Source organism: Canis lupus, chromosome 37 (genome assembly GCF_003254725.2).
Source record: "Canis lupus dingo isolate Sandy chromosome 37, ASM325472v2, whole genome shotgun sequence".
In the NCBI taxonomy this organism is placed as follows: domain Eukaryota; kingdom Metazoa; phylum Chordata; class Mammalia; order Carnivora; family Canidae; genus Canis; species Canis lupus.
Window position 1 is genome coordinate 26166963 of NC_064279.1, and position 16395 is coordinate 26183357.

The 16395-nt window shown below is 50.3% G+C and overlaps 2 protein-coding genes across 8 annotated transcripts; one reads left to right on the forward strand and one right to left on the reverse strand.

Moving 5' to 3' along the window:
* The first annotated feature begins 127 nt into the window (after window positions 1-127).
* On the forward strand, window positions 128-6362 carry ANKZF1 (ankyrin repeat and zinc finger peptidyl tRNA hydrolase 1). 3 transcript variants are annotated; one of them, XM_025441675.3, is made up of 14 exons: window positions 128-314; window positions 531-708; window positions 1572-1675; window positions 1906-2008; window positions 2131-2324; window positions 2698-2810; window positions 2906-3053; window positions 3325-3553; window positions 3717-3866; window positions 4545-5031; window positions 5195-5306; window positions 5442-5609; window positions 5747-5832; window positions 6030-6362. In XM_025441675.3, the coding sequence occupies exons 2-14, from the start codon at window positions 561-563 to the stop codon at window positions 6151-6153; spliced, it is 2166 nt and encodes a 721-aa protein (XP_025297460.3). In that variant the 5' UTR covers window positions 128-314; window positions 531-560; the 3' UTR covers window positions 6154-6362. The 3 variants fall into 3 exon arrangements, with proteins under 3 accessions (XP_025297460.3, XP_025297459.3, XP_025297461.3); XM_025441674.3 differs by having other exon boundaries at window positions 128-708; XM_025441676.3 differs by lacking the exons at window positions 128-314; window positions 531-708; window positions 1572-1675 and having other exon boundaries at window positions 1906-2018.
* Window positions 4424-16395, reverse strand: GLB1L (galactosidase beta 1 like). 5 transcript variants are annotated; one of them, XR_004812536.2, is made up of 18 exons: window positions 16234-16375; window positions 14985-15111; window positions 14643-14809; window positions 14247-14397; window positions 14019-14079; window positions 10088-10182; window positions 9826-10000; window positions 9684-9742; window positions 9470-9591; window positions 9323-9363; window positions 9006-9124; window positions 8619-8693; window positions 8411-8500; window positions 8157-8270; window positions 7773-7904; window positions 7108-7323; window positions 5416-6736; window positions 4424-5311 (listed from the first exon to the last, which is right to left on the reverse strand). XR_004812536.2 is itself a non-coding variant. In XM_049106815.1 (17 exons), the coding sequence occupies exons 2-17, from the start codon at window positions 15051-15053 to the stop codon at window positions 6467-6469; spliced, it is 1956 nt and encodes a 651-aa protein (XP_048962772.1). In that variant the 5' UTR covers window positions 15054-15111; window positions 16234-16375; the 3' UTR covers window positions 4424-6466. The 5 variants fall into 5 exon arrangements, 4 of the variants coding, with proteins under 4 accessions (XP_048962772.1, XP_025297463.1, XP_025297464.1 ...); XM_049106815.1 differs by having other exon boundaries at window positions 4424-6736; XM_025441678.3 differs by having other exon boundaries at window positions 4424-6736; window positions 14985-15123; window positions 16234-16374.

A 16395-nucleotide genomic window follows, 5' to 3' on the forward strand; every position in this document is an offset into this window, starting at 1 on the left:
GTCTGACCAATGAGCGCGAGGGGGCGGAGACACGACGGCCCATTCCCGGCTTCGGGGGCGGGACTAAGGGCTCGCAGTGGGCTTCGGGCGGCCAGAGGACCAATAGTGCGCGCCCTTTGGGGCGGGGCCAAGGTGCGGGCGACGCCGCGTGTCCCCTCCGCGGCCCCGTAGTGACGAGATTGTTGTGGTGTTGCAGAAATCCGGGCTTGGAATCGTGGACGTCTGTGCCGCCGGCTGCCCGGGACCTTTGGTGCAGCTGCTGGGGGCGGCGGCGAGTCCACGCGGTTTAGCCCTTGCTGGATCTCGTCGCACGGGTAACGAGGAGCGGTCGATGGGGGAGCCTCAGCTCTCTCGGACTCGATGTGGGAGCCGGATGCTTCCCCCTTGAGAAACCGGGCTGGGGTCACGTATTAACCCCGAGAGCGGACTGGGTGCCCCGCGGCGTGGAGGAGGCCGAGTCAGGCCGCCGGGCGGTAGGATCGCACCCTGGGGGCTCCGTTCTTACCCCCCCACACCCCCTTCTGCTCCAGGAGCTGCTCCCACATAATTTCTGCCCAGCCATGTCGCCGGTTTCAGCTGCAGCCCGGGTTCCTGCCTTGGTCTCCCTGTTTGACCTCAACGCGGATGCTCGGGTCTGTCAGGGCCTGAGCTTGGTGAGCCACCCATCGGAGGCGGCTCCGGCCCAGGCTCTGCGGACTTCCTGTCCAGGTACCTGGGAACGTTTGGGGAGGACCCATGAGGAACGGGGCAGGCTCTTTAGAGCTTAGCGCTTGTCCAGGGAACACATTCTAATTGATAAATTCCCCGGTTTAAGAGCCCTTGACATCTTCCTACTGGATAAAATTTATCTAACATTCACTCCGTCTCTGGGTGAGACTGCCTGCAAAAAAAATCCTTCAAAATTCCTATTGTCCAAAGGTAACTGGATTCCAATCAAATCATTCATTCTTGCTGAATGTAAAACTTTTTTTTTTTTTTTTTTACAACATTTGTCTCTGGCTGTTTTTCTTAGCCTTTTTTTTTTTTTTTTTTTTTTAAACAAACCACACGGTAATTGGAAATGTGAGCTATGGGCAGCCCCGGTGGCTCAGCGGTTTAGCGCCGCCTTCAGCCCAGGGCCTGATCCCGGAGACCCGGGATGGAGTCCCACCTCGGGCTCCTGCATGGAGCCTGCTTCTCCCTCTGCCTGTGTCTCTGCCCCCCCTCCCCACCGTGTCTCTCATGAATAAATAAAATCTTAAAAAAAAAAAAAAAAAAAAGTAAATGTAAGCTAAAAACTGGGCATTTGGGAAGTGTTTTCTGCAGTTAAAAATAATTTTAACGTTTCTACAGGATTCCCTTAACCCATCCCGTCAGACTGTTTGATATATGTTTGTCTCACATCTTTTCAGAAGCATACTTCCCATATAAAATGATCACTGTGCCATTTATCTCATGATTCCTAGATTATAAATTCTTTGAAGGAAAGGATGTGCCACCTTTTTCATTTGTGTATCAGACACTGCATGTAATTTCTAGGTACTGCAGATTTGGACTCCCTTTCCACCTCTAATTACCCTCCCCTTATTTAGGTTCAGCAAGCCCAGAAAGAAAACTACCCCAGGGTCTCCTGGATATTTCAGAGAAGTTATTTTGTTCCACTTGTGACCAGACCTTCCAGAACCACCAGGAACAGGTAAAAGGCCAGGTGCTGAGCTAAATGGTAGAAGCAAAAAGTATAATGGTGGGTGAGGAGAGGCAGACATGTGATTTGTCTTTAATTAATAAAGGTCCATGTTTTGACTAAGGCAGTTGGTATTACCTGGTCATACTTCCTGGAGTTCTCTCTCTGGTCTTGAATACTTACTATTAAGGGCCAGGCTGGGGCATATTTCCACATCAGCCTCCTTCTTTGCCTCCTACCAGAGGGAACATTATAAACTTGACTGGCATCGGTTTAACCTAAAGCAGCGTCTCAAGGACAAGCCTTTCCTGTCTGCCCTGGATTTTGAAAAGCAGAGCTCCACAGGTGACGGCTGGTAGGAGACCTGTGTTGAGTAGGACATGGGGGTGGAGGAAGGCCCTAGTTTAGGAGCTTGAGGAAAGGTCAAAGATGGAACACCAAACTTGTGCACCTCATGTTGTTTTCAGGAGATCTTTCCAGCATCTCAGGATCAGAAGACTCAGAATCAGCCAGTGAGGAGGACTTGCAGATACCAGATGAGGAGAGGGCTGAATTTGAGAAGCCCAGCAGACCCCAAGGCTTCCACCCACATCGGGTTCTTTTCCAAAACGCCCAGGGCCAGTTTCTTTATGCCTATCGCTGTGTGCTAGGCCCTCGCCAGGCAAGTGGCAGCACAAGTTGTGTGGTCAACTGTGGCCTTTGAGCACTCAGCCTAGATCTCCCCTAAGCCCAGGCCATTTCTTATTTCTCTTCTTCCTGTTGAATGTGGGTACCACAATGGACAGCACAGTGTTGGACTGAATTGGCCTGAATCTGAGGTCGAGTGTAATGGAATTAAGTTCGGAAACAGACCAATATAGGTTTGAGTGGTTATTCTACCACTTGATCGCGACTACAAGCCTCAAATGTCCTCATTTGTAAAGTGGAGACAAGCCTCAGGATGGTTGTATGAAATGAGATCATGCACGTGAGACACTTGGCACTGATTTCTTCCTCTCCGTGAATACAGTGGGCATGTTTGTGCTGTCATCCAGGTACCACCAGAAGAACCAGAACTGCTGCTACAGAACCTGCAGAACGGAGGTCCCAGATCCTATGTGGTGCTCATGGCTGCAGCTGGGCACTTTGCTGGCGCCATTTTCCAAGGGTGAGAGGGTGCTGCATGGGGTAGAAGGATGGACTGGACCCCGTTAGCCTGGGAGTACGGGCTAATTTCCAGTACTGAGTCTGTGTTGTCTACAGAAGAGACGTGGTGACACACAAAACCTTTCACCGCTACACAGTGCGGGCCAAGCGGGGCACAGCCCAGGGAATTCGCGATGCCCGGGGTGGGGCTTCTCGGTCTGCCGGAGCCAACCTGAGGCGCTATAATGAAGCCACATTATACAAGGTAAGTTAGGTGTCTCGGATCTGGTGGTCTGCTAATCTACTTTTTCCCCCCCTCTCATCAAATGTTAGCGTGGGGAGCTTGACCCCATTATTTCTGGGAAGGCAACAGTAGACTAGGAATGGATCCCCAAGAGTCTTCATCCTCTCATTCTTCCCTCGTATTATTTTCTATTTCACATTCCTTATACATCATCTTGTGGCCCATTTTTTTGGGTTGGAGATTTAAAAATAGCAAGTGAAGATACACAGGGCTGAGTTATTCTCTTCCCTAGGATGTTCGTGACCTGCTGGCAGGGCCAGGCTGGGCTAAAGCACTGGAGGAGGCTGGGACAATACTGCTGCGTGCCCCCCGCTCTGGCCGGTCCCTGTTCTTCAGAGGCCATGGTGCACCCCTGCAACGAGGGGACCCCCGACTTTGGGATATCCCCCTCGCTACCCGCAGACCTACCTTCAGAGAGCTACAGCGTGTGTTCCATAAGCTGACCACCTTGCATGTCCATGGTGAGCCTTTGATCCAGACCCCCCAGACTCCCTAGATCTTCCTGTACCTTCCAGCCCAAGCCTTGGGTTCTCATTTGTACATCCAGACAGCATCTTCATTGAGAGAGACCTGAGCTGGCTTCTCCTCAGCTAAACTTGAGAAACATCTTTTGTTTTATGGCAGGAGAAGACCCCCGGGAGACAGCCAGGTTGGACTCACCTCAAGCACATAGGAAGACAATGAGAGTGGGGAAGAAGGCTCTCGAGGCAGAAAGAAAGGTCTCCAGTGATGAAAATGAGACACTTGGGCAGAATGAGGAATCTCCCAAACAGGGTTTGAGCACCATCTGGCAACTGTCAACTCTATCTGGGTGTCTATCCTGGAAATGCAGTGTCAAATCTCCTACTGTCACTTGCCTCTTTATAATGAGCCCTTACATAACACACATACCATTACACACACGCATAGGGCTGTTACGATAAGGGGCACCCGGTAGCAATTACTAAGATGGGTTTAATCACCTTTCCCAACTTCCTGTTCTCTTTTGTTCACTGATGTATCCCCAACACTTAGGAAATATGACATAAGTATGTGAAACAGAGGCTTGTGTGGCGCGAATCTCACATAATTGCCCTCTTACTGGATGCTGCAGTTTGGAGCTGAGGCCTGCTTGGTTCTTAGCCTGCACGGCTGTCACAGCTCCCATGCTCTCCCCTGTTGTGTACCATCCTAAGGCTGCTCAAGGGGAGAGCCTAAGGACGTTTGTCCCTGCGTGGGTCCTTCTGGGCCTGTCTCCATCTGAGCTGAGAGCCTCATTTCTACATGGGATACTAATGGATTCAGCTTTTGATGTGCTACTTGATCTTTGGTGACAAAATACAAATACTTAATTTCATTTCAAGACAATCTGGATTCTCTTTTTATGTACATTATTATACATCTGGGGCAGCCCACATCCTTCCACCCTCTGTGTATTTCTTTAGATGGACCTAACATCGTATTTTTCCCTAGGTTCAGGGTCGGAGGGAGAGGACAGCTTTCAGGTGGAGCTGGAGCTAGTAGAATTGACAGTAGGGACCCTGGATCTTCGTGAGTTTGAGGTATTGCCAAAGCGGAGAAGGAGAAAAAGGAATAAGAAGGAGAGAAGCCAGGACCTGGAAGCCGGGGTGCATGTGACTCTTCCCCAGCAACCTCAAGGAGATGAGGCCTTCTCACAGTCCGCCCAGGCACATGCAGCCCCTTTGGGGCCTTCCCTGGATGAGGCCAAGACCCCTGATCAGTCAGAGCTCTGGGACATGCTTCTGGCTGCTTGCAGAGCTGGAGATGTTGGGATATTGAAACTCCAGCTAGCTGCTGGCCCCACAGACCCTGGAGTTCTGTCTCTGCTCAGTGCCCCCTTGGGCTCCAATGGCTTCACCCTCCTGCATGCAGCAGCTGCAGCTGGGAGAGGCTCAGTGGTTCGCCTGCTGCTGGAGGCAGGTGCCGACCCCACTGTACAGTAAGTAATGGTCCCCAAGCCGAGCCCTTTGGGGTATAGAGAGGATCATCTGGAGGCTAACGTTGGTACTGGCTACTTGACAGTATTCCCTTTGATCTGTTTGGGTGAGGTTGGGAGATGGAGGAGGCGAGCTGAACCCACTTTGGGGGGTTTTCGCACCTAGGGACTCCCGGGCCCGGCCACCATATACGGTTGCAGCTGACAAGTCAACGCGTAATGAGTTCCGAAGGTTCATGGAGAAGAATCCAGATGCTTACGATTACAGCAAGGCTCAGGTCAGCTGGAAAAGGAAGCAGCAGTAGAGTAGGAAGGCAGCATTGATCCTGGCTAAGATCTTTTCCACTTTCTTATAGTTTTCCCAAGGACAGTTTGTATGGGTCTTACCTTACACCTCCCTGGAAATCCTCCAGGTGCCAGGGCCACTGACGCCAGAAATGGAGGCACGGCAGGCTATGCGGAAAAGGGAGCAGAAGGCTGCCCGGAGGCAAAGGGAGGAACAGCAGCGGAAGCAGCGGGAGCAGGAGGAGAGGGAGCAAGAAGAGCAGCGGCGTTTTGCCGCCCTCAGCGATCGTGAGAAGGTGAGGCTGGAGGTTCTCTCTTCCACAGCCCTGATTTCCTCAGAGGTCTGACCCCTTCCCAGCGTGCAGCTGTCACTTCGCAGGCACCCTGTCCAGCTCTGGGGCCTTGTCCTTAATAAGACTTCTCTTCCCCTCAGAGAGCTCTGGCCGCAGAGCGCAGGCTGGCTGCCCAGCTGGGAGTCTCCACCCCGCAGACACCCGGTCCTGCAACCCTTTGTGCTCAGTAAGTACAGGGCCAGGTGTGGGCAAGTGGAATGAATGCTGCAGAGTCCTCCAAAAGGCTGTTGGGGGGAGGGGGGACTTGAGATGTTCTGAGAAAACCTCTGGAACAAAACCAGATATGGCCGGAGGAGCGGGGAAGAGCTTGGATTGGAAAGTTTCTGGGGTACCTGTTCAGCCATCTATCTTCCTCTTGTCCAGGCGCTGCTGGAGTTGTGGGACATCCCTCCAAGGCCTCATTCCCTTTCACTATCTTGACTTCTCTTTCTGCTCCACACGCTGCCTCCGGGATCACCGCTGCCAGGCCGCCAAGCCCTCTTCCTGACCTCTTTACAGCTGCACCTGGGCCAACTCTGGGCCCTGAGAGGGTGCATTCACAGTAGCCCTAGGTTTCTTCTTTCCCGTGAAACCGGAGTATTTGGAAGATTAAGAAGGACACTCAGGAACCAGGGCAAAGACAGGGCCATAGAGGGGTGTGGAGCTGGTACTGTCTCTGGAACTTTAATCGTAATAAAGTTTGGCAAGGAAACTGCACTTGTATTGCATTCAGGTTGTGGCCTTTGGTTCCTGGCGGTCACCGTGGCCAGCACCAAGGGATCCTGCCCACTCCATGTCCCGGGTCCAAGGTTACCTTTCTTTCAGTGCCCACTTAACTCCATTGGTTCAGGGGCGCTTGGCGTTTCAACTGAGAGGGAATAGACAAATGTCTTATGTGAAGTGCTATTAAGTATAGGCCTATCCACAAACTGGATTTGGGGCTGGAGAGGCACGCTTTCTAGCTCCAGCAATGTAATTTTGTTGAGGCCTCCTCTAGAAAACAGCAGAGGTCGTGGCACATAGAGGGTCTGTTGGGGCCCTCGCTTTGTCCAGTACCGGCCCAAATTAAACCCATTGATCCAGACTTGGCCCTGAAGAAGAGAATAGAGAGTGGAAGAAAATGGTCAGCTCTCAAGGGGGTAAAATCACCCCCTTTTGGGTTTCTTTTTTTTTTTTTAAGATTTATTTTAGAGAAAGAGAAAGCACGGGAGTGGGGGTAGGGGGCAGAGGGAAAGGGAAAGAGAGAATCCCAAACAGACTCCCCGTGCTGAGCATGGAACCTGATGCGGGGCTCAGTCCCACAACCCTGAGATCACAGCCCAAGCCAAAATCGAGAGTCAGATACTCAACTGACTGAGCCATCCAGGTGTCCCTCCTTTTGGGTTTCTAATCAGGAATAATTTCCACTCCCCCTTCTAACGTTATTTTCTTCTCATCACCCTGACCCCAATGTCAGCAGTACCTTGGTCCATCCAGGTAGAAAGAGAAAAGTGTCCCCGCCTTCTCCGAAAATTGGAAACGTTGTGGAGTAGAAGGTGGGGCCAGAAGGAGCTTGAGGACGTGTACTTTTCATCAAGTGGAGGGGAAACCACCACTTTACGAGCTTATCAACATTCAGAGGGAACATCAGCCACTGGGTAAGGACCATTTGCCCCAGAACTGGTGGCTCTAGTAGGCCCTGTGAAGAAGGCAAATAAAAATTCATCATTTCTTAAGCTCTTATGGTGTAACTGTCCCTAATCAAGCCCTGGGATGCAACGAGTGGCCATGTCTAGATCCCCACAAGCGACTATTTTGCTGCCTCTTTTTTTTTTAATAAATTTTTATTTATTTATGATAGTCACACAGAGAGAGAGAGAGAGAGAGAGAGAGAGAGAGAGGCAGAGACACAGGCAGAGGGAGAAGCAGGCTCCATGCACAGGGAGCCTGACATGGGATTCGATCCCGGGTCTCCAGGATCGCGCCCTGGGCCAAAGGCAGGTGCCAAATCGCTGCGCCACCCAGGGATCCCTGTTGCCTAACTCCTAAGCACAGGGCTCTTGTTTGTCTTCTATTAGGCCCCTATTTTTCCAGGGGAGTTTGATGGACACTAATATGCAGGAGAAGGGACAGGCAAGGCTAGCTCACCTTGAAGTCACTGCTGTTAGATCCGAAACTGAGCCTCCCCATGTTCTCCAGTAAGATGTCCAATTTGGCCCCACCTTTCCCCGTCAAAAATAGTTGGTGTTTCATGTTTCGTTCCAAGACACCGTGAAACACCTGTGGATAAGATGCGCTCTGAGAGGAAGGGCTCTAGCTTGTGGCCATGACACAGGAAGCTACGTTAGCACACGTGTTTGGAAAGCAAAGAGAATGTAGCCCGTCCTTCGTTACCCATGTATTCTGGAACCTTCGCCTCAAATTCTTCCTCATCCCAGCTTATCTGTGGCCCCTCCTGCAAACGTGGGCAGATACGGGGTGCTGGGAGGAGAGGGGATGGGCTCACAGGGTAGCCCGGAATGAGGTCCTTACCCCATCTACCATTACATAGGCACGGTCGTGGACTCCATTGTTAGGCACCCAGAACTGCGTTGGCTCAGGAATGGGATGGGGCAGAAAAGTCCGGTACAACATAAAGCCATGGTCCTGGGTGTGGAAGAGTTAAGTACTTAAGATGAAATGAGAGGAAAGAGGATACTATGGGGAAGATGGGCAACAGAGGGAACCTCTGGCTACAGCTGTTGGGGAAGGCTCCCGTGCCTCCAGGACGTGGGATTGTCTCTTACCTGTTTGACAGCCTCAAAGGACAAGGGCAAGATTGAATGGATGGGCCCTTGGGGGCACAGGAAGTCTAAGAAAGCCAGCAAATCCCCATCCTGTTAGGATAAGGGGAAGACGTTAGAATAAAAGGTAAGTCAGAATAGAGGGCCAGAAAGGCTGGGCCATTTAGAGAACAAAGGGGTAGGATCAGAGAAAAGATGATCCAGAGCTTACCAGATGCAGGGTCAAAGGTCCAAGCATCATCTTGGGGCTGGGGGGAGGTAAAGGTCCCAAGGGAATTTCCTGGAACTGAGCCCAAATTCTCTCAGGAGCCATAGGAAAACCACACAAATAACCCCTACTCCCAGACCCTACTAAGCACAGGGCTCTCAACCTGGGTTCCGGGGAAAGGCTTTAAGGGGTCACGAAGATCCTGTAATTTTGCACATGCTTGTGTGCGTCTTCCCAAGTAGTCCCGTCTGGGTGGCTGGGAAGTGGTTCTGTAGGCTCTGCGGCCCAGACAACAACCAATGATTTATGGGATCCCATTACTAACAATTTAGGTACTCCCTTTCCCCAAATTGATAAAAGCCTTTGGCACTTAATGAAGTGGTAGGGCACCTCACTGATGACGTTTCGAAGAGCAAAAAGCTTAGGTGTGAGGTCTCCTGCTTCAGATATTGGTGCATCGTAGTCATAGCTGGTAGTAATTGGAAGAAAGCGCCCCTTCTCATCAGCACCTGGGGTCAAACCAATTTCATTCATTCAGTGTCTTTCAAATGACAGGCACTAAGCAAAGAAATTCACACAAAGAATTTTGCCATCAGAAGGGGCAGTGGTGGCCACATCCAGCTTTGAGACCTCCTAATCTACCCAGCCCTTGGATTCTAATTCCTTGATGCCTCCCTGCTTCCACCCCAGGGACCACCTGGACTCACCATTCCAGTATCCAAAGTTGGTACCTCCATGGAACATGTACCTGAAGGGGGGTAAGGTGGGGGGAAAGGGAAAAGCTGACCCACTGAATCACTTTCCTCCCCAACATCCCGTTTTGCCTTCATGTTGGCCCCCGTGTCTCCAGTTACATGTTCACACTGGCTCCCAGCTTCAGCATGTTCTCTAGGCCTCTGGTTACAGCCAAAACAGACCGTGTGGAGTGATTCTGGCCCCAGTAATCCAGCCAGCCTGTGTAATACTCGGAGTTCACCTAGAAAGCAGCCACAAGTGAGATGGGGACTGAGCTCGACCCATTCCCAACCCCAACTCCTGCTTTGATTGCCCTCCCCTCCAGCTCCTCACCAGTGGCCCATGGGGTTCATAGTTCCGAAGCAGGGCAAAGATTTTGGTCATGTTGTCAGCTGCAGAGAGGAGACAAAAGTGAAAGATAAACATAGAAGAGGTGCCCCTTCCCCAGACTCTACTCCACCCTCGCTCAGAAGACCTGGGCCAAAATCCACAGTGGTGTAGAGGCCCTGGAGGGAGCCACATCTGAGTCCTTCAGGCCCATCTGTGGTGAAGAGCAAGATCCTGTCTCCTAGCAGCGCACGGAAAAGCCCAGCCAGGTGCTTCATGTAGTTGACGTCACAGGCTCTGTAGCTACCATATTCATTTTCCACCTGCCAGGAAAATGGAAAATGGAGCTCAGCCATGCAGCAGAGGTTAGGACCCCTGGCACCTCCTTCCTCTCACCCAGTCCCTTGTACCTGAATGCTAATGATGTTGCCCCCGTTGTGGTAGAGCCATGGATATAACTTGGGCAGTAAGACCTTGAACCAGGAGTCCACTGCAGCAAGAAAGTCTAAAGGAAGGAGCAGTGCTCTGCTCATTAGGACACCACTGCCTTTGCAGCCCCCACCCATAGCATCAAGGCCAGCAACTTCAGTGCTGCCTGAACCCTGGGCTACTGTTTGCAGCCCACTCGCCCACAAATGAACCTGAGCAGTGGTGACTGAACCCTGAGCACTTGTGAATTTGCATGGCAACGACATCTAAGCACAGGAAACCTTAAAGTTGTAAATTAAGAAATTTTTTAATGTAAGAAAAATGTTAAAAGCATCATAGGGAACTAATTATGTAATCGATGTATACTTGAGAGAGCTGTGAAGTAGCATGGGAGTTCACAAAAATGCAGAATGATGACTTGCACCCTGATGGAACTGACAGTTCTGGTGATTTAAGTCATCCATCAGAAGACCACTATATTCAGTATTGTGCCTTAAAATCTCAGGCCCTATTTGTGATTTTTGTTGATTCATCCTCGGGGTCTTCACACCTGTTATGACCTCTGCTTGACACTTTCTCTCCACCATCCTTCATCTGGCCATTCTCAGTACAGTTTTCAGATCTTAACTTCTATTTCACTTCCTCAAGAAAACCTCTGATAATCCTGATGAGGGTAGGTGTCCCTGTTACATACTCTCATGTCACCTCTTACTTTTTTTCAAGCACATAACAAATTATCAGTATTTCTCTAAATGCCCCCCCCCCTTAAAGGCTTTATTCATTTGACAGAGAGAGAGCACAAGCAGAAGGAGAGGGAGAAGCTGACTCCCCACTAAGCATGGAACCCGATGCAGGACTCGTCCCAGGACCCCAGATCCTGACCTGAGCCAAAGGCAGACTGAGCCATCCAGGTGCCCCTCTCTAAGTGTCTCCTGTCAGTCTCCCTCACCCAGTGAACAGGAACCTATTTGTCAGGTCCATCTGCTTCATCCCTATCCTTGAGGACAATGCCTAACATGTAGCAGACTCTCAAAAATGGATTCAATGGAAGATGTACTCGAGGGTATTTTTGCATTCTTAAAACGTTCAATTCCTTTCCATTTTGCATTCTGTACAAAGGGTGCCAGGTCTGACTGCCTCCTTCTATCCAAGCATATATTAAAGCTCATCCAACAAATATTTATGAGTGTTTAGCATGTACCCAGCAACATTCTAGGTGTTAGGGATACAGAATGGAACAAAATCGATAAAAATCTCTGCCCTTGTGGAATTTCCTTCCCAGTGAGGAAAGCAGGTAATAAATAAATAGCTAAAATACACAGTATGTTAATGCCCAGGAGAAAAAATAAAGCATGGAAGGATATAAAATGGCAGGAGAGCTTAAGTTTTAGAGGGCAGCTGAGGGAAGGCCTCTCTGAAAAGGTGATTCTGCAGGAAGATAGAGGGAGCACCAAGTGCAACGGCCTCAAAGCAGGAATGTGCCTGATAGGTTTGAAAAACAGCAATGAGGCCAGTGTGAACAATGAAGAAAAGAGTAGAAAATGAAGAAAAGAAAAGAGTAGAGGTCAGGGAGGTGACTAGGTCCATTAGGTAGGGCCTGAGAGGCCATTTTAAGGAATCCATGGTTCATATTCTGAAGGAGAGGAGAACCTATTGCAGAGGTTTTCTATTTCAGAGTTGTTAGCTACTAGATAGGATTGAAAGCCATGGGAGGGACACCTGGGGGCACCTGCCTTTGGCTCAGGGCGTGATCCCTGGTCCTGGGAAAGAGTGAGTCCTGAATTGGGCTCCCTGTGGGGAGCCTGCTTCTCTGCCCACCTCTCTGCCTCTCTCTGTGTCTCTCATGAATAAATAAATAAAATCTAGGGATCCCTGGGTGGCGCAGCGGTTTGGCGCCTGCCTTTGGCCCAGGGCGCGATCCTGGAGACCCGGGATCGAATCCCACGTCGGGCTCCCGGTGCATGGAGCCTGCTTCTCCCTCTGCCTATGTCTCTGCCTCTCTCTCTCTGTGTGTGACTATCATAAATAAATAAAATTAAAAAAAAAAAAAAGAAATCTAAAAAAAAAAAAAAAGCAAGCGATGGGAATGGATGAGATTGTCTAAGGAGTGAACACATAAAAGAGAAGGGTCGGAGAACTGAGGCCTTCAACACCCCATCCAGCATTTAGCAGAAAGAGAAAGGGCAGAGAACCAGCAAGAGACTAAGGAGGAGTGGTCAGCAAGGCTGGGATTCAGGGAAAGGAGCACAGACCACATAAAGATGGTATCTGGAGAGCCAAGAGAAGAGTGTATGTGAAAGGATGAGGTGAACAGCCGGGCTGGGTGCTCCTGACTGGCCAAGGAGGTGAGAGGCCTGGAAAGGAATTGTGGACTTGCAGTGAAGAGGTCGCTGCTTTCTTGGGAAAAGTGGACACTGCATGCCGGTGTGCCACCACTACTTTGCCATTTCAAATGTATTTCAGAGCCAGCTGAGTTGGGGAATTGTTCTGAGGAGCATAGAGCTCTTCAGCGCCCTAAGAAGCGGGATGGTCCCCAACAGATACAAAGCGTTTTTACTAGAGTGATCTTTTTAAAAGATAAATCAGATAAGATCACTCCCTTGTTCTGATGACTTCCTATCTACACTTGAAGTAAAATCCAAACTCCTTAAAATATAGGGCATTTTAGAGCTTAATCTTGAGTTCTCATCTTTTCTCTCCTGATGCTCTTTCCCTCAGGCAATGTCTCAACAGCCAAGGATCTAAATGCCATCTCTAGACTGATAAATCCCAAATTTATCTCTAGCTCAGAGCTCCCCGTGAGCGTCACATTCACACAGCCTGTGGCTTAACACCCTAACTTGTGTGTGATGACACAAATTTAACACAACCAGAACTGTTTTTCCCCCAAAAAAGGTGGTCCTTTGCCACCCCTAGTCTCCTCCTACTTCCCTGTGTCAGTAAATGGCACCACCATGTTCATTGGAAACATGACTCCTTTCTTTCCAAACCCGATTCATGCTGCCCCCACCCTTCTCCTTCCCATCAGAATCTAACAAGGCCTGGTGATTTTTGATCTTCAACCTACATCTCAAAACTGCTCTCTTCTTCCCATCTCCACCACCGTCGCCTTAATCCACGAGCCATCACCTCCTTCCTCAATCACAGCCTGAGTCTCCCAGTTTCTCCACCTCCATCCTTGCTTGGCCCCCTCCCTCCATTCTCCACATCCGGGCTAAAGTAATTTGAAAACAAATCAAACCTGTCTGGTTAAGCTCTTTCAATGGCTTTCTACTGTGTTTATGATAAAATACCAACCCCTTACGGTGGCCTACAAGGTCCTGCATTAACAGTCCCTGTCTATCTCCAATTTCACGTCACATTCCTCTCTCCCTTACCCACTATGGTCTGGCCGAGTTGGCCTCAACCATACCACTTCTTTCCCACCTCTGGGCTTTAGAATATGCTGTTCCCTCTACTTGGGTCGTTCTCACCTCATTCTTCATATGACCAAAGCTTTTCCTTCCCTAGAGTCAAGTGAAATGTCATCATCTCAGAAAAGCCTTTTCTGACCTCCCTACCCAAAACAGGCCTTCTCTGTTACTCATGGCCTCATGAGTATTGTTTTTTTCTTGTGTGGTATTTTTACAATTTGCAATAATCTTACAGGTTTTGTTTTGTTTTTTTTAAAAAACAAAAACAAAAACAAAAACAACAAACCTGTTTCTTTCCCCATAAGCCCCACTACACAAGGACTGGGTCTGCCCGGTGTCAGTTTGTAGCATCTTGCTAGGCATGAAGGAAACACTCAAATATCTGCATGGATGATCTCCAGTTTGGGGATGGTCTCTTCAGTTTTGAGCACCCAAATGACTCATTGTGTTCCTATCGGTTGCTTTTATTTTCTGTGTTGAAACTTTTGTCTCAGCTCACCTGGATCTGAGGTTCTCAGATTTATTTCAGGTTTTTGAAGCAACCAGGCTGGGAGACCCCCCTGCGACAAACATAAAGACAGCAGGTTTTGTTGTTTGGGAGTGGGGTGGAAGAGGTATGAAGGGAGGATATTGAGTATAGCACTGGAAGTGGCCCTACAGTGTGGGCAGATGGGGGGAGTGAAGGAACTGCACAGGAGTGGCTCTGGTTCTATCCCTTCTAACTCACCATATCCCACTCTGCACAGATGTAAGGTCCTGGTCTCAGTATGACCAACAGGTTCGCTAGAGATGCCTCTTTCAGAAATGCAAAGAGGTCCCGGCTGCCATTAAAATTATAGACCCCAGGCTCTGGCTCATGGTAGTTCCAGGGCACGTAACTGAGAAAGAAAAAGGTTAACAGGGCCCAAGGCGGGAGGTGCTGGAGAGGCCTAAGGGCTCAGGCCTTGCATGGAATCTCCAGGAAGCTGTTGGAAGGAGGTCCTGGCCCACCGTTTCCCACCCTTGGCCTGGAAGCCCTGGAGCTCTCATACCCAGCTAGTCCTCCTGTCCCAATCCCCTTCTGACGGGGGGTGGTAGGAAGAGTAAATCCCACCCTCCATGGCCTGTCCTGAGCACTTCTTACAATTGTACAGTGTTGAGGCCACTCATTCGCATCTTGAAAAGCCGGTCTGCCCAAAGCACCCGTGGTACCCGAAAGTAGTGTAGGCTGCCAGACACGTAGCGGAACGGGGCCCCATCTAGAAGGAATCTGTCATTTATCCGATCCACTATGAACGACCGATTGTCTGCCTGCAAAGAGAGAGCCCGGGGTCAGCAGAGGCCTGGAACAGAGGGAGGGGTCAGAGTCTGCAGAGGAGATGGAACTAGCCCAGCCTGTTGTTCTGTTATTTTCACTTTCTCTCCTGGGCTGGATCTCATCCCGCCTCACCACGCCCAGCCTGCCGATTCAATCCTGTCATTTTACCTGGGGCAGCAGCAGGGACAGAAGTGGCAACAGCAGGACGGGAAGGCAGAGCCGCTTCCTGGGAGCCATGGCGCTAACAGGGCTCCTCTATTCAGAGAGGGCGGTCCGGCTGTCACGTGGTGGATTCCTGGGAGGGAACCTCAGCGAGCAAGGGGGCGGAGACCACCTCAAGTCACCAGGCAATTAGCCTGGACTTGTCCACCCGCGCTACTCTACTAGTTTGTAAGATCCTCTACATCTTGAATCCGCTTCATCAGCATCACCTGGGAGCTTGTTAGAAATGCAGAGTCTCAGGTCCTACCTCAGACCTATTAGAATCAGAATTTGGATTTTAACAAGATTCCCAGGCGATCCGAAAGGCATTCAAGATTGAGAAGCACTGTGGTACTAAACTGAGCTCCCTGAGGGTGAAGAGTACCTTGTCCATCTTGCATCCTCAGCTTCTAGCACGGGACTCGGTACATAGCAGGTTAAATCTAGATGAATGAATGTCGGAACCAGGGGGCTAAAACAGGTTCGGAATCAATCTTCCCAGTGGTGTGAAAGTAGGAACCAAGTTATAAATGGGATTTTTTTTTTTTCTCCTAGTGGCCCTGCTACAGCAAAAGAGACCACCTCAGCCATTCTGTCTTCTTTGGATGTCCACCGCTCTTCAATTTATCCCTGCCCGCCTCAGCGAGAGCTGTCAAGAACAACTACCTGGGGCCAAGGCTTGGGAATTTATGAATTTCCATGACTCCTGCCTTCACAATCCCAAGCCTGGGATGTAAGGACCAGGATAAGAAAAATAGAATCATAATAAAAATAACAGCAACTTCTATTTATTGACACCAAGGCTGTGTCAGATAGTGTGCTAAGCACTTTACATCTCACTTCATCTTCAAAAAGCTCCGTGCAGTTGGTAATTATCACTCCCATTTTACCCATGAGGGAATTGAGAGGCAGAAATTTTAAATAGTCTGCTCAAGGTCACGCAGCTAGTTTAGCAGAGCTGGGAGCTGCAGCCTGGCCTCCCCGTACGGGCACCTAACCTTAGGTACTGTTAGAGCTTGTTTACAACTGGGGAAACCGAGGCTCTGAGAGGTTAAGTCGTCCAAGGTCACGCAGCTAGTAAGCTCTTAACCACTGAAACTAGGGTAGTGGGATGCAGGCCTGAGCCCCGAAGGGTGCACCGATCGGCGCTGTGGGGGTCCAGGCCGCCGGCCCCCGCCCGGCCCCCGCCCCTCGGGGCTGGACTGCAGCTTCCTACCTCCGGCATTGGGAGACGGGGGGCCTGGGGGGCCTCGGGCCGAGCCCGGCTTTGCTCCCCTTGGGCGCGGGTGCCTGCGTCCTGCCCACTACTGAAGGCCTGGTGTGGAACCCTCACCGGGTCCCGGGACCCGTGCTCCCCCCGCCTTAGCCCGCCCCCGGC